The sequence below is a fragment of the Pantherophis guttatus genome, chromosome 1 (assembly GCF_059756535.1).
Source record: "Pantherophis guttatus breed Tessera chromosome 1, ASM5975653v1, whole genome shotgun sequence".
In the NCBI taxonomy this organism is placed as follows: domain Eukaryota; kingdom Metazoa; phylum Chordata; class Lepidosauria; order Squamata; family Colubridae; genus Pantherophis; species Pantherophis guttatus.
In genome coordinates, this window is record NC_142063.1 from 47260936 (window position 1) to 47284165 (window position 23230).

At 40.1% G+C, this 23230-nt stretch overlaps 1 protein-coding gene across 3 annotated transcripts in view; it reads left to right on the forward strand.

Annotated features, from left to right (window-relative positions):
- The first annotated feature begins 1381 nt into the window (after positions 1–1381).
- FOXN3 (forkhead box N3) overlaps positions 1382–23230 on the forward strand; it is a 181184-nt gene continuing 159335 nt past the window's right edge. For all 3 annotated transcript variants that reach the window (XM_034418302.3, XM_034418303.3, XM_034418304.3), the window contains exons 1-2: positions 1382–2185; positions 6979–7535. In XM_034418302.3, coding sequence (XP_034274193.1) covers positions 6993–7535 — 543 coding nt within the window. In that variant the 5' untranslated portion in view covers positions 1382–2185; positions 6979–6992. The remainder of the gene's footprint in view (positions 2186–6978; positions 7536–23230) is intronic.

A 23230-nucleotide genomic window follows, 5' to 3' on the forward strand; every position in this document is an offset into this window, starting at 1 on the left:
TCATCCCAGAAACACAGACAAGTTGATAAGACATTACATTGTGTGTGCCTACTTTTGTCATAATGTATTAGGTGAACTGATTATTATGGTTTATAAAAGTAGTACAGTGTAAGAAATAGCTAGTTGTAATTTAGTCAATAAAACACGATCAGATGAAGTATGCATAGTTTGCAGCAGTCTGTGAACACAGACACATTAAGCACATGTGTCTGCTTAATTCAGATTATGAACTTTTGAACCAAGTACACATATTGGAATAAGTATTCCAACAAGACTGCAGCCCTCCTCATTTTGTAAAATTTTAATATAATTATATTGTGTTTCTTATTTGCTCTGTAGTTGGCAAACCTCAGTCAATATCAGTTTCTTGAACCATTTTTCATACCTATAAAATATTCTTTTTCCAATATGAAAATGCATTCTTAATTTGGGGGTAAAGGTGAAATTGTCTGTAATAATCACATCAAATGTGGGAGGGCTGAAATAAGAAAGTTGTATTTTGCTCATATACCGGTACTTTAGAATGGACCTCTGGATTCACCTGAAAAAAAAATTTGTTTTTCAATGACCTTAGTTGAGATGTCACAAGATCTCTATTTGCCCTTGCATTTACATGAAGCCAACCTGAGAGGCCTCACTTTCATTTCAGTGATCAGGGATTCTGAAAACCAGAAACCAAAACAACTTGAACCACATGACCATTTCTAGTTTATGGTAACATTCAAGAGTTCATAAATTGTGTTGAACCCAAACGAAACAAACCATACTACAGTTTGGAGAGATTGTGAGTCTGTCTCTGACTTTTTGATCTTCCAACTGGCCACTTTATACACCTAATGAAGAAAAGCAGTCAAGTGTCATAGTGTCCCACTGGTTTTGTTTACGGGGCACATGGAACACCACCAACTAGCCAGCTACATTTTAATCTGACTGTACAAACTTTACGGTTCTCTGTTATCAACCAACGTCAACATTGGGTAAACATTTTTACATCAACCAAGGGTAAGACAGTCAGGTGGGCAGAGCAATTGTGTTCAGATACAGCTTGTTCCCAGTTCAATTCCTAGAATTATTGCCTGCATCCCTATTAGTTTTTACTTAATTAGGAGCGAGGTCTAGTGAATTCACGGGGACTTACTTCAGAATTGAATTGACCCTTCAGGAAGTGTTGTCTTTTAAGATGCCAACCCTCCCCCCCACCTCCCCAACCTCTCTCCCTGCGTGCGTCTTTTCGTTAAGCAGAGGCGAGCAGGTGCTATCTCGTAGTTGCACTTTTGGAAAGGCAAAACTGTCTATTTTTTTTTTAATTTTTTTTTTTAACGCGGAAGGGTGGCGCGCTGTCTCCCTCTCTCTCTCTCTCTTTCTCTCTCTTTCTCACTCACACACACACATCCTGAAGTGACTTTCAGGCTCACCCACATACCACGTAGGCTGGTGGGGAGGGGAAAGAAAAAGGGAGAAGCCAGTCAGAACAACCGGAGGAGGAGGGCATGTGCAGCGTTTGGGACTCTCCAAGTGGTGGAAGGAAAGGCCGAAGGAGGCGGCAGCCTGAGAATTTCTGAAGGGCTCACACAGGCCTCTCTGGCCGGGCAGCGGGGAGAAGCGAGAGCGGGGCGGAGAACGCGCGCGTGGGTGGAAACGCCGACCTAACCCCGCGCTTGTCTCGCAATTAGGGTCGCGGAGCAATAAAGCCCCCCCCCTCTTTTTTTCTAACCCACCCACTCCGCTAGCCCTGCCTTCTCCTTCCCTCCGTGGCGGCTAGTCTCTGCTGGCCCTGCCCACGTTTCCCTCTTTCCCTCCCCCCCGCGGTCATGTGTTGCCTTTTTTTTGTTGTTTGCAGTGGAAACAATTTCGCCTTCTTCTAGCACCTCCGACCCAAACCGCTACTCGCTGAGACGGGGGGGGTTTGGGAGGGAGGGGGGGAAAGAGAGGAAAGGAAGGGGAGACGACGGCTGGAGCGTTGAAGCGAAGCAAAGAGGGGCGGCGGGGGGGGTGAAACTGCAGCAGGGTCCCATGCTCGCCTCGGATTTCCTTTTCGGCTCTGGGCTCCCCTCGCTCTTTCCCTTCGGCCACATTGTTGGCTTCAGGCTGGGGGAGGAAGCAATGCCTTGTTCCATCGGATGAAAAGTTTGCATAATGACCAAGGGAAAGGCGGCGGGGAAAATCTAGAACTCACCCAGGACAGGTAAGTTTAGATTTTTTTAACATACGTGTGTGTGTGTGTGTGCGTGCGCGCGCGTGTGTGTTTAGTATATGGTCGGGGCGTTTTGTCTTTTCTGCTTTCTGTGTAGATTCTTCTTTCATTTCAACCGTAATTCCTTCGCTGGGAAGATTGCGTAAGATTCTCTGCATTGGAATCAAAAGAAGGGGGGCAAAAAAAAAAAAGCACAAGAGAGACAAGAAAAAAGGTGAATTGGGCGCAAGACGCAGTAAAATCAGTTCGGAATGTCTAAAAACAACTTCCTGTTCGTCTTGGAAATAAGGGGATGTAAATTCTCTTGGTGTTTTGTCAGGTGAAGCGGGTCGAGCCGAGTTTGCAGGCACGAATGTAATTTTGTTATCAGAACTAAAGCAGCAAATGAGACCTTTGACGAGTAGAGTTGGGGTTGTGCTTTAAAGTTGGGGGGGTGGGAGTTTGAGGACGAACTCAACCTTTACAACATTTGTAATCATCATTTTTTTGCGACAGTGATAGCTTCCAGTTGCTTCCTGTAGTTTGGGGAAGCATTTTTTTCTCTCCCAAGTTTTAAAATCCCATCGTTGTTTTTGTTTTTTTTTAAACTAGTAGAATGAGCTTTAGCATTAAGACAGCACGTTTTTGAAATGATTTTTACAGAAATAGATCCTAAGCTTTTTGGGGGGGGGGCGCGTATATGATGGCGTGGTGTAGAAGAAGATAGGCCAATGCAAGGTTTAAGATATCTGACCAGCATGTAAGGTATGTTCGCTGCAAATGGCACTGTATAGACATAAGTGCAGTTTTCTAGTCGCCTAGCAACGCTATTGATTGATTTGAATCCCAACCAATCAGCGGCCTCCTTCTCCCCTTCAAATGTTTTTGACAAGTACAGTAGGGAGTGTAGGCAAAGTGCAGTCTCCCTGACTGCTCTCTTCTTCACTTAAAAATATTGGCCCGTTGTTTTATTATTTCTTTAAATATATATCCGTTCAAATGTAGCTTTCAAATATATGCCACTGCATAGATGTAAGTTATTTGGAGAAACAATAGTAACTAGTAATTCTTCCTTTTTGTGTATTGTGTCAGTTTTACAACTCTAAATATTAAAAACAGTGGCTGTGCTCAAGCAGCAATAACGTTCATTTTACACACACTAGGGTCAAATTCTGAGAGCATCTGCTAGAGTTACCTCTTTACAAAATATTTGTTGCTAATTTGTATGTAATTGTTTGGTTAGAATTCTTCAGCCCAGGTGTATTTTGTTAATTAGAAATGGCAGGCAAGTTACTCCTTTGAGCTGGAGTTCAGCTGAGGAAAACTCAGCTGAGTTTCTAAAACTAACTTTTCTGTATACTTTTTTTCCTTCACGTAAATCTAAACTAGAATTTCTTCCATAATTCATCTTAAGTTATGAAATTATTGTTGTTTCAACTGAAATGCTGCAAACTTTTTTTCAAAACTGTACAGTTAGGTCTACACTACTGTAGGTACACTAGAAATACTTAAGCATTTCTTTTGCATCGCTTCTGGAAACTTATCCTTGTGCACACGAAGGAGGCACTTCTTATAGTTTCCAAGCTGTTGATGTTGAAATGTACATGGTATAATGCACATTTCAAAAAAAATATCTCCTTCAGCCATGCACAACATTTCTCATTAAGTTATATTTTTCAATGATTATTATTAGAATCCATGAGACATTTCCAGCATGATCCAAAGTCTCTCATGTGGTATTCAATGGCTTTTACTCTACATAAATATAAATAAAATCACATGCTTAAAACATGTAGTAAAGTGGTTGTGGCTATTAATCCAAACATAAATTGTTTGGTGGGTTATAATTTTAATTAACTCAGAGCATGTTGAAAACCATGAAGTTGACCCTGTATATATAGAATTGGAAAGAGTTGCCAGTCTAACATAAGCTCTTAGAAAGAAGTCCCTAGTTTTTCTGTGAAAATTGATGGTATTATATAGTCCTTTGGGAGAATGCTGGCAAGTAAGCAAATTAAACTGAAAGAGAGCAGCATGTTGTCATAGCAACAGAGCAATTAAATTATGTTGTCAGCCATGATATAATTTTCCTATTTAAAAGCTTGCTCATGGGATATAAGTTCTCTGTGCTGAATGCATTTGGCTACATTGCTTTCAACTAAAGGCGGTGAGATTAATGTTTTAGGGATACACGTTGCAGTAATCTCCCTTCCTCAGTGCTTCCATGTTTCAGTGTACTAACAGTGTCTTTACTAGGCAGCATTTCTTCACATTGAAACAGCATTGAAAACCTTATTGAGCAATGTTTACGGGTACTCTCACTATTTCCCCTCCCCTTCTTTCAAATGAGGGATATATAGTTTCCAATTTTGTAATTTTAAAGAACATCTTAATCACATTTTTGTTCTTAATTGTTGAACTTTAAGTGTTATCAATACATTTTCTCATTAGTAGAATGGTATGAAATAGATTCATTTAACTTTTTTCAACTATTTTAATATTTTCCTTCAGCTTCAGCTTCATTTTTATTCAACCTTTATCTCTAAGAATCTTGCTTTTTTTCTTTTTGTGTTTTTTCTTCAACTCACCTTAATGACTTCGTATGTAATTATAATTTTTTTAATGTTTTGAAACAACAACATCAAGCCTTTTACATAGGTTTTTGACATGTCATATTAAAATATTGTGATTTTTTTTTACATTGAAGATGCTTCTAATAATTTTGCATATTTTTTTTTAAATAAATTCAACTGCTGAGTGTTGTTTAAGCTCAAAATCTTCCCCAAAGACTATCTCTTAAGAAGTTTTAGAAGTGGTATATGCTGAAGGCATTACATTGAAGAAAGCCTGGTTATATGTTTGATGAGTTTATATAAAAATGTTGCACTATATAGGGGTTAAAAATTTATCTAATGCACTAACACTACACTAATAATATATGCTGATCATAATTGTAATTGATATAAATAAAGGAAAATATATTCTAGAAAAGTTGCACAAAGGTAAAGCCTTCCTTGAATGAAGCTCAGATATCAAACTAATTGACAACTCTTTTGTCAATAATACAGAAAAGTTTTGACATTGCTTCTCTAGATTGATTTCTTCAGTGTCCACATCTAACATGCATCTTTAGGTTTTCTAGTTGGTCTCCTATCCAAGAACTAATCAGGATACATACTGTTTTTTAATTCTGTCAAATGGCTAAAAATGTCTATATTAAACAAATATAGACTACCTCTGTAAAGAATTACATTACAGTAGAATCTCTGGTCACGAACGCTTCTGACCATGACCAAATCGGTTTGCGACCAAAAAATTCACATTTTTTCATGATTTTCACAATCATGGCTGATTTCCCTTTCCGCACCATTTTTTTTTTGTAAGCGCCAAATTTCCAAAATTAGGTTCGGGTCACAACCAAATTGGTTTGCGACCAAAGTTATGGAACAAATTATGATCGTGACCAAAGGTTCTACTGTGTTTTAATTTAGAGATCCTAGTTTTATAGTGAAGCATGAACATGCTTGAACTTTAATTATATTTGTGGCATATGTGTCAAACTGCCAAAAGAGACCAGTGTCATGGAATTTTGCATGTGGCATAAATACAACTAACACAAGCAACTTAGCCTACACGTTCTCTATCTTACTATAAACCAGTATGTAAAAACCTTGAAGTGGAGTGGTGGTCAGTATCTTGGGGATGACAGTAACATATGGAATATTGATTGAAGAGATAAAATAATGAATCATTGTTAATCAACTTGTTTCACATAAAGAGTAAACGACTTAAAATGTGGCTTTGATTGCTTAATCTTGATAGCGGAATTCAGGTTTAATTAATGTTTGTAATACTTTCTCAAATATTTCCCTAACACATATCAGATAGTCAGGCTATTTGTTTGTACACATTTTCTAGCTTTTGGTGCCTTTTGCTTTTTAAAATGTGATATAGTCTGATCTATTTTTGCATACTATTCTCTGAGCCCAGTATAGCAACAACAGTATCTACTGATCTGTGTATGACATCACTGTTCATGCTTTCTTCTAAGTCACGCTTGTCACATTCATTGTTTACTGTAATTTCAGCTAAATTTGTCATTGTGGAGCTGAATTCTTTTTCTGTATATGCATCTTTTCTCTGCTTCTCTAACTTGTATTTAGATCACTAAAAGTTAATTCTGAATGCATACCACAAATTTTATTGCAATTTCTTTGGGAAGCTGAGTGAATGCTTGGTTGTAAATTGTGTGTGTGTTTGTGTGTGTAAACATGGAGTTTTGCCTGTTTGTGTGTTTAGCCAAAGTAACAGAGGCTATAATTATAATGTGGCTGTGCTCACACTGGAAGTGAAACAGCTGAAATTAACATGAAGCAACTGGTCTTAAGCTCTCAATTTTGTATGCTTATTACAAACACTAACCGCTATTATGACCAGTGATATTGGAATCCATATGATATGCTAGTTTGGGAGAAAGTACAATTGATATTTCTCAAGTTAATGGATAAAGCATTGATTTAAAAGGACATCAACCTATTTTTGTTGTTTATAGGCAGAAAAATTAATATATTTAAAAAATATTTATTTCAAAAAATACAATAATGTTTATTGCAAAAATTAAAATTTCATTGTTGTCTTATTCTATGAATATTGCTTGTGTCAGTCTGGATATGTGTGTGGGGAAGGTGCATAGCCACTAGACTTCGTAAAAGGCCCTAATACAAGCTAGGAAAAGTTGTTTGAATGTTATTTTCTTTTTATCTACCTAACCTTTTTTTTTTTTAAATTTGGATTTATTTTATTAGGAGCCTCCGACTAAATGGGTCCAGTTATGCCTCCTAGTAAGAAGCCAGAAGGCTCGGGAATTACCATTTCCAGTGGACTGAGCCAGTGTTACACAGATGGTGACCTATCAAAAACTCTACAGGATGAGGAGGACTTAGACTTTTCTTTGCCTACTCTTCGACTGGAAAAAGATCCTATAGAAGATGAAGAACTTACCAATTTGAATTGGTTACATGAGAGTAAGAACTTGCTGAAAAGTTTTGGGGACTCAGTCTTAAGAAGTGTTAGCCCAGTTCAAGACCTAGATGATGATACCCCTCCATCTCCTGCTCATGCTGACATGCCCTATGATGCCAAGCAGAACCCTAACTGTAAACCACCATATTCATTTAGCTGCCTCATATTTATGGCCATTGAGGACTCTCCAAACAAGCGGCTTCCTGTGAAGGATATATACAACTGGATTTTGGAACACTTCCCTTATTTTGCAAATGCTCCTACTGGATGGAAAAATTCTGTGAGGCATAATCTGTCATTAAATAAATGTTTTAAGAAAGTGGACAAAGACAGAAGTCAGGTGAGGCTGGAATAATGTCTGTAAAATCCATTTAGTCTTCTAATTTTTATTACTACTTTGGGTTTTGGGGTTGTTGTTTTTTGTTCTAGTTAAAATGGATCAAGCAGTTCTATGTTTTCTCTTTCCTCTCTCACTCAGTATTGCTCCATGCATTTGAAGAAATAGTATTTGATCTCAAGTGGTTCATTCATAAAACATTGCATTTTTTTTGTATAGACAGCTGTAAGATATTGTTTGTGTAAATATGTAGTATGCATTTTAAAATTCCATGTTATATATATCTCTATGATACCAATATACTCTATTTTGTTTTACTGATGATTTTTAGACATACCAGGTGCATGTAATCACATAGAAGGAGTTGAATACTATGCTTGGCTTTATATCTGTGCAATTTTTGCTTCTCTTCCACTTTAATTGAATGTGAAGAAATTGATTTCTTATGTCTAATGTTGCATGCACAGATCTTTGCAATCTTGCAGTTTTCTGTTTATTATTAGACGGTAAATTTACTGTATTTATATTAAGATTTTATATTAATATTTCATTTATAACCATCTGTTGTAATGTTGGTTTATTTTGGGTTGCTTCCATGCAAGGAACTGGTGAGATCTGTATCTGAAGTTCAGTAAAATTCACAGATTGACCCATGGGAAAAAATCTAGGAATCAAAGAATATGTTTTTGGCTTGGGTTTTTGCTTGCTTAAATTTGGATAAAGTATTGAACTGAGGAGAAGTGAAAGTCTTAAGTTTTGCAAAAAAAAACAAAACTGTGAGTTGAGATAAATAGCTTATATACAGATTTTCCATCCAGAATTGCATTTTACAGAAGATGCTTCCATGTACTTAGTCTTTCTGGTCAGTATTTTATCACTGGCAGCAGATCTGCAGGTTTAAGCACCTGCTGCCTAATTGTTCGCATTAAAGAAGCAAAAATTGAATGTAGGACTGTCTTTATACCAAGTTTGTTCTCTCTGATTGGAGAATGAACTCTTGCCATTCCTTTAGTTATTGAATTATATCATCCAACCTTTTATTGAATCTGTTATGATCTGAATCTTCTTGTAGCTGCTTCTGAGACAAACCAGTATTTCTATTAGATGGTATCTCTTGTTGGTAAAATGTGAAAGCTGAGATTAAGAGTGATTTGAGGAATGTTTGAATCTTGCACAGCTGCGTTAGAAGCAACACATGAATGATATTTGTGCAGTACATATGGTGTTACTATGATTGATGCTTCCTTTCTATCAAATCTAATGTACTTTCAACCTTCTGTGACACATAGCACAGACTTAAATTTTATTGCTTAAAAGTCTTAAAGTGCATGGTATTAAGATCAGTAACATTTGCTTAAAATCAAAAGCAGTTTTTGATTTATATATGTGTGTATGTATACACACACACACACATATATATACATATACACATACATACACACACACACATACATTTTTCTTTCTCCAAAATGCTAGTAAATGTAAATAACCTATTGAGTTATTTGGTAATCCCTGTTTGAGGAAAAGACATTTGATATTCAACAAGCTGAAGCAAATGATGTAGATTATTTTGAGCATTCTTTGGTGTTGGATTTGTGTGTGTGTGTGTGTGTGTGTGTAAATATCTGAAGAAAGGAATAATGCAAGTATAACACATTTTGCTGTTGACTTTCTGTATTCTTGTCCCACTTTCCTTTGGGATCAAGCAACCAGATACTCTTATTTCTGTTGTATTAACATCTTTTCCAGCTGTTTGTAGTCTCCTACTGAGAGACTGATGAAGGTTTTTAAAATGTGATATTAAGTTATAAGTGGAGTGGATGTATTACCTTCAAAATCAAGGTGATTTAGTCATGATATGAACTATTAGGAAAAAATAAAGAATACCTTTAAATCAAGATTCTAGTTTGCACTTTCAATTTTTTAAAAAACGATGCATTGCAGTTGCTAGCTGTTTTGATTTTTTTTTACATCTAAATAAAAAGGCGCTGGTTATGTTCACGTTACGCTGAAGTACACTGAACCAAAAACTAATCACCCTATTTTAGCCTGATATCCAGAAATAGGACAAATTCACGTGTTACCATGTTTTAGAAAATGAATTAAGTAAACTTTGGTTAGGTTAACCAGTATAAAAATATATTGTACAAATATATCCTCTATGTTAAAAAAAAAGCATGCAGGTAGTCTGTGATTTATTACCATAATCTGGGCTCCAGGTTATGATTGTAAGTTGTCGTAATAGTAAGTTGAGGCACCATGTGATTGAATTGAATTTTATGACTGTTTTTATGATGTTTGTAAAGCAATTCACTGTTGTTGTTAAATGGTTGTTAAGTGAATCACATCATTAGTTGAATCCAGCATATCCAATGTGTGGTTTTTGCTATTTTCTGCTGGAAAGTGGCAAAAACTCTCAAATTGTGTCACATGACTGTCGGATGCTGCAGTCAGTTGTAAATGTGTACCGGTTGCTTAGCGTCCAAAGTCATGTGATGTGTGTGTATGTGTGTGTATGTGATAGTCGCTTTCAAGGATAAGTGATTAGTAGATGTTTTGAAATCCAGCCTAACTTCGAATGGTCATGATGCAACTATAAATTGAGAACTATCTATCTATACAACACATTCCACATAGATAGTGTTATCTAGGCCATGAAACAGTTCTGTTCCTCCAGGGGATACAAGTTCTATGATTCTCAGCAACTTTGACTACATTAGGTGGGATATGAGTTTGAGGACTTTTAGTTAAACTCAAATATAAGGTGCTGGCTTGGGAACATTATGTCACACTCAAGTTACATCAACAAAGAATGTGTTCATTTTTAGGCCAAGCATCTAGATATTCTTTTTTTATGCTATTAGTTATAACAGTGCTAAGATGCTAGTAATCCCAATTCATAAATTGATGACCAAACAAATTGCAGAGCTCAGTTAATTAGCATTCATAAAATTAGAATGTATGGCCTCAGTGACATATGCATTGATACTTTTGGGATCAACCTTGAAACTTGATGCATTACCAATGTTTTTCTTTTTACTAAGCCTTGAAAAATACTTTTCCATACTTGGAAGAAAAGCATTTTTTTATTTCTTGTACTTAACATGTAAGTTTACAAATCTGATAATTTTAACTGCACTTTACTGTAAAATATCAAAATACTATTGAGCTTGGTTCACAGACTCCATTTGAAGAGATGATTAGGCATTGCTTTATTTTATTTGTCCAGAACTATTAATCTTGTTTGCTTAACTCTTCAAATGATAGGCAGAATAGAAATATTGTAAATAAATTGGTTTTATGAGTTCAGAACCATGTTTTGAAAAATGTATAATGTGGCATACCATACGGGTATCTCTCGATTTACCATGGTTTGTTTAGCGAACATTTGAAAAGTGGCATTGGAGAAAGTGACTTATGACTGTTCTTCACACATTCGTTGCAGAGTCCCCCATGATCATGTGATCAACATTTGGATGCTTGGTAACTGGTTAATATTTATGATGTTTGCAATGTCCCAGGATCATGTGATCACCTTTTGCAACCTTTTGACAAAGTCCATGGGGAAGCCAAATTCATATAACAACTGTGTTACTAAGTTGACAGCTGCAGCTATTCACTTAACAAATGTTTCAAGATAAGTGGAGCAAAACTTACTTAACAAATGTCTTGCTTAACAATTTGAATTTTTGGCTCAACTGTGATTGTAAGTCGAGGACTACCTATACTATATTTGAATAATTCCTTTATGAACTCTAATTTCCATGATATTATGATGGATGTAAGCTGAGGAAAAAATAAAAAAAAGAGTAACAATTTTAGGAAATCTTTGCCTTCCTTATGAATAAAGTTTACATAGAAGCAAAGGATACCACTGGATTTTTCCACTGGATTTTCCTTTACTTCTTTATATATTTCTTGACTTTAATAACATTTGTAGTGGTAAAATGGTTAAATTTTTTTTTATCTTTTTATTTATATTGACGAGCCATGGTGGCACAGTGGTCAGAGTGCTGTACTGCAGGCTACATCTGCTGCCTGCTGGCTGCCTGCAATTTGGCAGTTCAGATAATCACCAGGCTCAAGGTTGACTCAGCCTTCCATCCTTCCGAGGTGGGTAAAATGAGGACCCAAATTGTTGGGGGCAATAGGCTGACTCTGTAAACCGCTTAGAGAGGGCTGTAAAGCGGTATATAAGTCTAAGTCTAAATGCTATTGCTATCCAAAGTTGTTATTTCCCTAACTGCTTTGTTTTATTTTTGTTGCAAAATGTAATTGTAATTTGAAATGTGATTTATCTTTATTCAGAATTTGAGCCATGTAATTCCTAAAATAGAAGCTTATAAATAATAAAAAAAGCAAAACTTAGCCAGGATTAAGTTATACATAACACCCAAAATCTCTAGCATTTGAATTAATGTTTTTTCTTTTCTTTTTTTCTCTTAAGGCTTTTATTCTTTTGACAGTTCAGACTCAGTTTTGCTCAGCTGAAACTTTTCAGTAATTTAATGTTTTCCAGAACGCTGCTACTACACTCCAGCATTGGGAAAATCCTCTTATCTGACAGCAACTGAGAGAACTTTTTTTTACTTATCTACCCACTCTGTGCTCTCTCCACGCCCCCTTTTGCACCCGAATCCCCAGTCTTTCTCTCAGTTGCTGACACACTGGGAGGATTTTCTCTGTGCTCTGAGTGTTGCGTTAGGCCTTTTGGTTATTTTTGATTAGCCCCCTTTTTTATTTCTCCTTTTTTTCGGTTAAGTTTAGGTTTCTCTGAGTTCCTGTGAGTCTATCAGCTGCTCGTCGGTTTCGTGCCCAGGGAGCTGGGTCGTGCCGACTTTCGCGCTTCTGCGCCTGCTGCTGCCGGCTTCTGTCCCTGAGGGGCGGATCCGGTAAGGTTATTCCATTGCCGGGGAGGTCGGGGCTGACTGGATCGCTCCCCGACTCCCGTGTGGAACAGCGAGCCGGAACGGAGGTATTTGCAGGAGCGGCTACCGGCTCGCTGTGTGTAGTGGCGTGACTCATCCAGCGGCCGTCCCGTCAGGCTTCTGCGGGCGGCGCTGTGACTGGCGGTGTTTTCGGCCTCGGAGCTTCGGCCGTAAGTGATAATAAAGAACACCCCCCTCCCTTGTTCAAGCATCTTTTATTTATCCTTTGTCATTCCTGATGTTTGATCCAAATGTTTTAAGAAACTCTAAGAATATTGGTTTGCCTTTTTGATATATTTGAGTGCAACAAGTTGTATTAAACCTAAGGTTTAGCTATGCGGGGATAGACAGAACATTGTTCAAGTGAGCAGGCTACGAGAGTTGTTAAATTGAATATAGATTCAGTCTCTACTTAAACAGCAAGAAAAAAATCTTACAGAACTGATCTGGAAGGGAAAAATAGATTGAATTGCGAATAGCAAAAGTTACAAAAGAAAAGTAAGTGGATGAGCATATGAATAAGTTTGGTCTACTATGAATTAAGCCAGATAGGATATTTTTGCTACAACCTGTTACACAGCTGTAGTCTCATGCCTTTCTGATAGTTACCTTTAAAGAAAAGAAAGTTGCTATCAATGCTTGGAGTGTTGCTTACTCCTCTCTAGTGGAGTTTCCCAGTGGAAAACATAAATATAAGCATGTATTTTAAACATATATTTCATAATTGATAGTCTCTTGCCAATTAACAGATTTGTCTTAATTGAGAATAATAGCAATATTTTGGGTTTCATGTTGGACAGTTTCATTAAATGAGCAATGTGGTTTTAAATTCTTTCAGTATTTCTATTGGAAACTTGGTTTTTAATCTGTAGTTTTTATTACTGTCCAAAAGAAGGCTGCCTGGCAAATGAATAACAGGTAGTCCTCGACTTACAACAGTTCATTTAGGGACCATTCAAAGTTACAGTGGCACTGAAAAAGTGATTTAATGACCATTTTTCACACTTATGAGTATTGCAGCATCCCCATAGTCACGTGATTAAAATTTGGCAACACTGGCAACTGGTTCATATTTATGACGGTTGCAGTGTCCGCCGGACTGTCCGGGGGTCATGTGATCAGCTTTTGCAACCTTCTGACAAAGTCAATGGGGAAGCAACTGTGTTACTAACCTAACAACTCCAGTAATTTATTAACAAATGTCTCATTTAGCAACAAAGTTTGGTCTCAATTGTGATTGTAAATTGAGCACTACCTGTACTCCCAAAATTATACTTTAAAATCCTTTTAGCTCTGGGAATTTATGAGCATTTGTAAACTAATGTTGATTCTTACAGCTTTTTTCTAGTTATGAACATTATTTTCATTTTTGCAATAATAAGTAAAAGAAATGCTTCTTGGGTTTGGAATGATTTGTTATTTTATAAATTCAGTGGCAAGGCACACTTTTTAAATATTCGTTGAATAAAGCAATATTGGTTAGAGGCAGGGTGGATTTGATTTAAATAAATCGATTTAAATCACAATTTAAATCATTAAAATCACTAGTAAAAAGGCTTGATTTAAATCAACTTGATTTAAATCATAATTTTTAAAGAGCAAATGTCATCTCTGTCCCTCAGTTGGCTCCTCCTCTGACCCGCTGTTGACTCACCGACAGTCCCATTCACTTTAATGGGATGACTGGTGATGCGGCAGTGACACAACAAGATGAGGGACGTGGCAGGCAGCAGGTGAGTGGATGCCGCTAACAGGTGCTGCCATGACGGATCTGAAATGACAGGTGCTCTTTAAATGTAAGGACTCATTCTTACTGGTAGTTAGAATCTTAAATATTATTATTTGCAAACCAAACGAAGGTTTCCTATTTAGCTTGCAGAGCTTGGATTCATTGAATGAGTTTACCAAAAATGTAAATATTGCAGAATATACAGCGTCATGCTACATAACTAAGCTCCATTCTTCTATTGGCTGTCACGGCAGTCATGCATAGGGTATGACATCGGTTGTTGTCCTATAGGACCGAGTCTACTGGAGGTTTAAGCACCGCCTCTTCCTGCTTGGCTCCAGTTTTTCGACTCGGTCTGTCAGGACAAGTCATGTCTATAGAGTTCTCTCTTTTCTAAAGATTTAACTTGGTTTTTTGACTCGGAACGGACTGGTTTCTCTTTGTTTGCTCCTCTGGCTTTGGTTGCTAATATTCTGGCTGGGCTGCCGTGTGGCAGCTAATTTAGGCGCGAGCACGAGCTTGCTCTGCCGTGCTTCCCGGCTTTCCCGCAAGGTAAATTTAATGCGGAGGTCCTAATTGCAGACCCCTTCAGAATAACATTGGGGTCTGTTCCGGGCAATTTTGAATTTGACAGCGGCAGCGGCGCGCTGCGACCGAGCCTTTCAGCTCTGCAGCTACTTTAGGCACGAGTTTTCCTCCGCATCTCAGGCACTTTTTCAGCGCTCACCCTCTTCCAGCCGCAAGTCACACTTTTTAGCCATCAGGCTAGCGACTCCTCCAAGGACTCTGCTTCGAGGATCGACCCACTCAACCGCAAGTACCGGGGATCCCTAAAACTTCTAAGTAGGCCCCTTTGAACTGCATGGCTAGCAATCCAAGATGGCAGACGCCTCTAAAGCACGTCCTTCCCGCCAGGCCCACGACAAGGGAAAGAGACCCCGGGTGGAGGATCCTGAAGAGGGGACTTCTAAGGGTCGCCCCAGCAAGTCCAGGGCCGTTAGCACAGGGACCTCTTCCCGGCCTAGTTCGTTCAAGCTATTGCGGGAAGAGGAGAGGCGCCATAAAGCCTTCCACAAGGCCCAAGAAGCCTCTGGCCTACAGGGCAACCCTAACCAGGCTGAGGCCCTTACCAACGCTCCTCCCTCTGACAAGGCTTCTTCCAATCCACCTCTGCAGAGGCCTACTCCAGCCTTATCCCCAGACAGATCAGTTATTGGGGGCACTGCTTGCGATACAGAAGCAGCTTCTGTTTTTCCTGTGGCCCATGAGGCCTCTCCTCCTGGGCCTGAGATTCAGGCGTCACAGAGTCCTCCTGCTCAGATTCCTAATCAGGTTTCTCAATCTTTACCTGATATTCCTCCTGCATTAGCTGCAATAATTTCAGAAGCCATTCGCCAGAGTATTTCTCAGGGGCTTCAACAAAAATATGTCACACCCTCTGAGGCTTCTGCTCATTCCAGTCAGCATCGGATAGATCACACAGAATGGAGCATTCCTCATCACCTCTTCGATCATCTGTCTCTTCGGTTCGGCATACCTCAGGTGGACCTTTTTGCTTCCAGCAGAAACCACCTCCTGCCTTGTTTCTACTCCCGTTTTCACTCGGCGGGAGCGGAGGCGGTGGATGCTCTTCGCAGCCCTTGGCCTCAGGGTCTGCTGCTTTATGCGTTCCCTCCCTTTCCTCTGGTGGCCAAGGTGGTTTGCAAGCTGTTGCAAGAACGGGCGGAGCTCATCCTCCTAGCCCCTTACTGGCCCCGCAGACCATGGTTTGCGGATCTCGTGTCCCTTTCCGTGGTTCTGCCATGGCAGATTCCGGACAATCAGATCGTGTTGCAACAGGGTGACCTCGTCCACCCGGATCCTCAAGCTTATCATCTGACCACCTGGAGGTTGAGCGGCAGTGTTTAATTAACTCCAACGTGTTGCCCGCCGCTATCTCTATCATCCTGGCAGCTCGCAGACCTTCAATCGCTCGTATTTATGACTCCACGTGGAAATCCTTTCTTCGTTGGTGTTCTAGACATCATTTGGACCCCTCATCAGTCTCCGTGGCCCAACTGGTGGATTTTCTACAGGAAGGTTTTGCCTCGGGCCTTTCGCCCAACACTCTGCGCCGCCAGTTGGCAGTATTGTCATCCGTTTTGTCCTTCGGGCCTGAAGTTCCTCTCTCCAAGGAGCCGTTAATCTGAGCATTCTTGCGAGGCGCCACCAATCTACGCCCTCCGGTTATCCACAGGTTCCCCACCTGGGACCTTAACAAGGTTCTCACTGCTCTCATAAAACCACCCTTCGAACCTCTCAGAGAAGTCAATTTGAAATTTCTGTCCTTCAAGGTTTCCTTTTTGGTGGCTATTACCTCCGCACGACATATATCAGAATTGGCATCCCTTTCGGTTTGATCTGACCTCTGCATCTTCCACAAGGACAGGGTGGTGCTCCGTTTGGATCCCGCCTTCATCCCGAAGATTAATTCCACCTTTCATAGGTCTCGGGAGCTCATCCTGCCCAATTTTTGTCCTCAACCCAGTCACCACTTGGAAAAAGTCTGGCACACTCTAGATGTCCGCAGGGCTCTGAAAATATACTTATCCCGTACTTCATCGTTCCGGAGGACCGAAGCCCTCTTAATCTCTTTCCAGCTGTCGACCATGGGTGCTCGTATCTCGGCTTCCACAGTAGGTCGTTGGTTATGGGCTACCATCGCTACAGCATATGTGTCGCAGTCCTTACCTGTTCCACGTTGTATCACAGCGCACTCCACCAGAAGTGTGGCCACATCCGCTGCATGGGCTACCCAGGCTCCGCTGGAGGAGATCTGTCGGGCGGCTACGTGGACTTCGGTAACCCCGTTTATCCGGCATTACCGCCTGGACACTTATGCTTCCGCTGACGCTGCCTTCGGCAGGAGAGTACTGCAAAGGGTCCAACCGGAACCCACCCTATAGGACAAGAGCTTTGGTATGTCCCATGCATGACTGCCGTGACAGCCAATAGGAGAATGGGCGTTGTACTTACCTGATGTGCCCCTTCTCTGTTCCGCTGTCACGGCAGTCAGCCCCACCCTGGTCGATAATGGGGGAGTTTTCCGGGGCGGGAGGTCCTTTGACTTCTAACATTTTATCTCTATAGACACGCCAGTCTACTGTATACCTTCGCCTCAAAACTGGAGCCAAGCAGGAAGAGGCGGTGCTTAAACCTCCAGTAGACTTGGTCCTATAGGACAACAACTGATGTCATACCCTATGCAAGACTGCTGTGACAGTGGAACAGAGAAGGGGCGTATCAGGTAAGTACAACGCCCATTTCATGCTGAATAAACTAAATTATTAATGTATCTTAAATAGAAAACTATCTTTAGATAGATTTTTACTCCAAAAGCATTTTATTAAAAGAGATTTGATAAAAATCAAATAAATTGATTTAAATTTTTTTTTATTTAAATTAAAAAATCCATTTAATTTTTTTTTAAATCAGTTTTTATCCACTCTGTTTAGAGTTATACACTGTATTAAGTCATAAGCCATAGGGTTCGTTTGCGCCCGGTGAAGCACTGGCGGCTCCAGAGGGGCTGAGAGAGGGTTACACAACATGCTAGGTGAAAACTTAAACTGTATCATAACTTGGTCTATTAGAATCTAACAAATCTCATGCAGAATGTTTCACTCGGTTTAAAACCTATATTCACTTGTTGGAAGACTTCTTTTTCTGAGCTGCAACTTCCTTGAGGAATGATGTTTCCACTGTAATGAAAGTCTCAGAATTATTTATTTGGACGACATAGTTTGGAAAAGTTTAAGTGATAAAATTTAAAGGATCCCCTGTTTTTAAACATTTTTAAAATGTATTTATTTAAATCATTTTTACTTCTCAGTTAAAAAAATACATGAATTACAAAAAGCAGTAAAATAATAGACCTAGTCTTCAAAAATAAACTTAAAAACACACTGTTTGAAAGCAAGTTTGGAAAGGGATGGTAAAATGAAGAAAATTGAAGCTCAAGCAGTAATTCCTAATATTAAAGCATAAGTAGAGCCCATCCAGATCAGATCAAGGCTTATCCACTCCAACACTCTCTTCAAATATATGAGCTGGAATAGAGAGAATTCAGGTAGCATTATGAAAGGCAGCCATTAGGTAACAGTTCTTGAATGGTCAAGTTCTCTTTAATTACCAGTGGAATTGCTTAGCCTCTCCTCTTTAACTACTTTATGATGTCTGGTGGAATCACTTTCCTTAAAATAGGGCAGGGAATAACTATGTTTTTCAAGCTATGAAAACTCTTATTATGGCATTGCATATATTAGTAGCTTGCAAAAATTGACCAGTCTCCTAGGCTTAACGAAGAAAAACAAAAACAAATGCATTTTTGTGCTAAACATGAAGAAGGGACCATCCAATCTGGTATCTATCTGCGGAAAAGGGATATGGTGTTCCTCCTTGCCTGGCTAGCCTGCTGTATGCTTAAATGCAATTTCTGGTTGCCTGTAGCTACCAGTCCACTTAAATACAAGGCTATGGGGAATACTCACTGACTTGTAAACTGCAGCCTAGATATAGAGATGTGAGGTTGTTTTTAACAACAACTCTGAGATCAGAGATCTGAATCCCAAAAGTTGCTTAAGCATCTAATGTGTTGGGTGCTGTATTCCTGTGAAGGATAACAAACATGGCAAAGATACAAGTAATAGAATAAATAGGTGCTGAAATACAACTTTTAGGAGTACTGTATAAACTACACTAAGGTGCAATCTAGTATTAACAATTTACTGTTCCCATATTGAAAACTCTTAAAACACATGATATAAAACATGAAGAAGAAAATCAAAATCAAGGAAGTGAAATTGAGCGTTGAAATTGAGAAGAAACATGTTTGATTGGAACACACTATAAAAGGGCTACATAAACATTTGATGTCAGTTCTTTTTTTTTTTGTATAAATTATGTCAGCTTTTTTCCCTCCCACTTTCTCAAAATGTGAAGATAATGTAATTGTAATTGATAATGTAATTGAAATATTGATGTTTTCTTATGTGTGTAATTTTTGCAGTCTCAGGTCTGCAGCTTTGATGGTGGTGAGAGAAGAATGCTTGATATGTTAACAAATGCAGATGGCAAAAAAGATAATAGGAGGCAACATTTTTTGGTTTTCTCAAAAATGCTTAGATTGGTAACTGAATTTTCAAATCTTGCTGATAGAATGTAACTTCCAAAATTAAACTTCTTACTCAAAGTAATCAATTTAGCCATCTGCTTTGATTAAAGAAAAGAACACAATTTTGTTTCTACTTGGAAACCGCTTCTGGACTTTCTGCTTGAGGTGGAAAAAATTAAATTTTGATTTGGGTTTTGCTGATTAGATTTATTGTTATAAAAATGGCTAGTATATATTATCATATAAAAGTGAAAAATTGGGGTTTGATGTTACTATCTACAATCTACTGCACCAAAAGGATTGGAAGTCAATGATTTTCTTTTTCTTTTTCCTTTCCCCCTACACTTCTCTTACTTCCCCTTTTCCTCCCTTATTTTAACATTATTTTCATTTTTATTTTTCTTTGTATTCCTGTATATTTTGATAAGCTAATAAAATACTAAAAACCAAACAAAATTTATTTATTTTATTTATTTTTTTATTTGATTTGATTTCTATACCACCCTACTCCCGAAGGACTCAGAGCGGTGAACGGCCAACAATAAAATCCATACATACAAAATTTAAAAGCAGAATTAAAATCAAATTAAATAGTTTTGGCCCAGACAAATTAAAACCCCAATCAATTTAAAACCAATTTTAAAATTTGAATATATAAAATACTAAAAAATATTAAAAATTAAAAATTCTTTTATAAAAGAGGGAGAAAATTAGGCCAGGCCTGCCTGGTGAAATAAAAAGGTCTTTAGAGCGCGGCGGAAGGTACGCAGATCCGGGATCCTCCGTATCTCCGGGGAGAGCTCGTTCCAGATAGTAGGTGCCCCCACAGAGAAGGCTCTCCCCCTGGGGGCCGCCAGTCGGCATTGTTTGGCTGATGGCACCTGGAGGAGCCCCTCTCTATGGGAGCGTACCAGCCGGTGGGAGGCTATTGGTGGTAGTAGGCGGTCCCACAAGTACCCAGGTCCTGAGCCATGGAGCGCTTTAAAGGTGGTAACCAAAACCTTGAAGCGCACCCGGAAGACTACCGGGAGCCAGTGCAGCTCGCGCAGGAGGGGTGTTACATGGGAACGCCAAGTCACTCCCATTACCACCCGCGCGGCCTCACTCTGCGCCAGTTGGAGCCTCCGGGTGCTTCTCAAGGGGAGCCCCATGTACAGAGCGTTACAATAGTCCAGGCGGGAGGTGACGAGGGCATGAGTGACTGTGCGTAAGGAGTCCTGATCCAGAAAGGGACGCAACTGGCGAATCAGGCGAACCTGATGAAAAATCCTCCCGGTCACGGCCGTCAAGTGCTCTTCTAAAGACAGCCGTGAATCCAGGAGGAAGCCCAAGTTGCGCGCCCTCTCCGTGGGGGCCAATGATTCGCCCCCAATAGTCAGTGATGGTCCCAATTGACTATATCGGGACGTCGGAAACCATAGCCACTCGGTCTTGGATGGGTTGAGCCTGAGCCTGTTCCTCCCCATCCAGATCCGCATGGCCTCCGGGCACCGGGTCATCACTTCAAGGGCATCATTGGGGTGGTCTGGGGTGGAGATGTACAGCTGGGCGTCATCAGCGTACTGGTGGTACTTCACCCCAAAACCATGGGTGATCTCGCCCAGCGGTTTCACATAAATGTTGAACAGGAGGGGCGAGAGGACCGACCCTTGCGGCACCCCGCATATGAGGGGCCTCGGGGTTGACCTCTGCCCCCCTGTCAACATGGACTGCGACCGGTCATAGAGAAAGGAGGAGAACCACTGCAACACAGTGCCTCCCAACCCTAACTCTTCCAACCGGTGCAGCATGATACCATGGTCGATGGTATCAAAAGCCGCTGAGAGATCTAACAGGACCAGGACAGAGGAGCATCCCCTGTCCCGATCCCTCCAGAGATCATCTACCAACGCGACCAATGCCATTTCCATGCTGTACCCGGGCCTGAAGCCCGACTGGAACGGATCCAGATACGTCGTTTCATCCAGGTGCTGGGGGAGCTGTTGCGCAACCACACTCTCAACAACCTTCGCCCTAATTAAACTTCTTACAAAGCTATGTCAAGTTACAGGAATTTGACATAGTACTTTTCGCCACACCCTTAAGACCGTTCTGTTCCAGAAGCCGGACTGGCCTAGTACGAATTTTAAAATGGGTGTATGTGTGTTTTAATTCACGGGCCAAATTTTTATATTCGATTTTAATTGGTTTTAAATTTTATAAATCTATGTGTTTTAATATGGCTGTACACCGCCCTGAGTCCTTTGGGAGAAAGGCGGAATAGAAATCTAATAAACTTAAACTTAAACTTAAAGACATTTGTGTGACTAAAATCTGAATGGATGATTTAGTTCTGTAACTTGGGTCTTGCATGCATGTATTTTTTTCTGTGAGTGAATCCATCACAATGTGAGGTCTTTCTTGCACTCCCAATCATAGGAGATGTTAGATTGAGCAGAGTTTTTTTGGCTAACAGAACAGTCCTGCTATGCTTGTAGAGAGAAATATGTATTCCTTAATTTCTAAGCCTTTTTGGCTTGTTGAGGTTGGTCTGCACTCTTTTCTTTATCTCCAATGGGAGGGAATTAAGTATTCTAGCTCTTGAACTGGCATACGTTCTCTTTATGCTTTGGGGATGATTAGAATTACAGAAATTCAGAATGCTAGCAATCCTCCGCTGCATATAATACATCTTTGATTTTACTCAAAGTACTCTGTTTTCAGTCAGCATATCCAGCAACTGCCAGGTTTTGATAGTGCATAGGACTGCTCCTTTAAGTCTTGCCTATTTTTGTTGCTAGACTGGTATTCTCTTTATAGGTAAATTTTATGTTACTTTTAAATATATATATGTGTGTGTGTGTGTGTGTGTGTGTGTGTGTGTGTGTGTGTGTCTTTGGTTATTCGGGTTTTCTCCCACATAAAATTGGAAGTGTCCTGGCAACGTTTCAACGAAGTCTCAATCATCATCTTCAGGCTGGTGTTTTTGAATTCGTGCTTCTAGGAGCTTCTAAAGTCAATTTTTTACGAAATTGACTTTAAAAAGATCAGAACTATCGCCAAAACTGAACACTTTAACAACAGAATAATCAGAGAAGCCATCGAGATAGAAAAATGCCCACACAGCATGAATAAACGAGATGATACCTCCCGGTTACCAGCCATTTGGAAACCCGCCCTTATTGACAAACGAGTCCCTAACACAAAGAATGACACCAGACCCATACTCACGAAAACCACACAGGATGTCACCACCACACATCCACACAAAAAGCAAACCCACACCGATGAGGCACGACCACAAACCAGAAGCCAGATCACAGCTGCATCATTAGCCACTTTAAGCCCCTCCAATCCATACATGAAGCAAACTGACACCCATCATGAAGAGGTGGCACGACCATGAACGCGAAGCCACCAGCTCAAATCCCCCTGCAACTCAGACTAACCTGAGCACAAACAAGCCCCCACCCAAACAGAACAACCCCCCATCCAATCAGAGCACAGGCACCCCCATCCAATTAGAGCACAGCCAAGCCCCCAACCAATCAGAACACACCTCCACCCAATCAGAACACAGCCAAGCTCCCACCCAATCAGTTGACACCCCCACTGGCAGTTAAAAGGAAGAAACAGGAAGACTCCGGAGGTGAAGGAGAAGAGTTGACCAGGCCTCCCTCTCCAGGACCCTCCTCTCTGGCAATGCCTCAGGTGTCTCCCGAGGGAGAAGAGATTGGCCAGGAGCCAGATATCTCCGAACAGTCGCAGTCGGACAGTGACGGAGATAAGTCTTGGCTGGATCCACGCCAGCGTCGGAGAGACAAGCGCACGCAGCAGAAAAGGAGACGTGCCAGAGATTAAACTGGGTCATTGGACCACACCCCACAGGGGATAAAAGGGGGTGTGGTGG